Genomic DNA, 274 nt, shown 5'->3' with positions numbered 1-274 from the left:
ACCCTCGCCTGAAGAAACCGCCGGCGCTGGTTTCCGGGCACCGCCCCTGTCCCTCCAGGAACTTCTGCCTCGGCCTGCAGTGGGCGGTCCGCGGGAAGCCACGCCCAGTTCCTCGGCCCGGTCTCTAGCCACCGCCACGAGGACAGCATGGCAGGGGCTGAGTTGCGGGCGGCGCTGGAGCAGCGGCTCGCCGCCCTGGCCATCCGCACAGAGGTCGTGGAGCACCCGGAGGTGAGACGCTCCCGCTAGGACTACCCCGGGAGGGAGTGGGCTC

At 71.5% G+C, this 274-nt stretch overlaps 1 protein-coding gene across 1 annotated transcript in view; it reads left to right on the top strand.

Annotated features, from left to right (window-relative positions):
• The first annotated feature begins 104 nt into the window (after nucleotides 1–104).
• Nucleotides 105–274, top strand: part of LOC104989862 (prolyl-tRNA synthetase associated domain-containing protein 1) — a 2549-nt gene continuing 2379 nt past the window's right edge. The window contains exon 1 of the mRNA XM_010841666.1: nucleotides 105–231. Coding sequence (XP_010839968.1) covers nucleotides 148–231 — 84 coding nt within the window. The 5' untranslated portion in view covers nucleotides 105–147. The remainder of the gene's footprint in view (nucleotides 232–274) is intronic.

This window comes from Bison bison, unplaced genomic scaffold (genome assembly GCF_000754665.1).
Source record: "Bison bison bison isolate TAMUID 2011002044 unplaced genomic scaffold, Bison_UMD1.0 scf7180017864166, whole genome shotgun sequence".
NCBI lineage: Eukaryota > Metazoa > Chordata > Mammalia > Artiodactyla > Bovidae > Bison > Bison bison.
The sequence above is the reverse complement of the archived record's forward strand: the minus strand, read 5'-3'. Positions and strand labels throughout refer to the sequence as shown.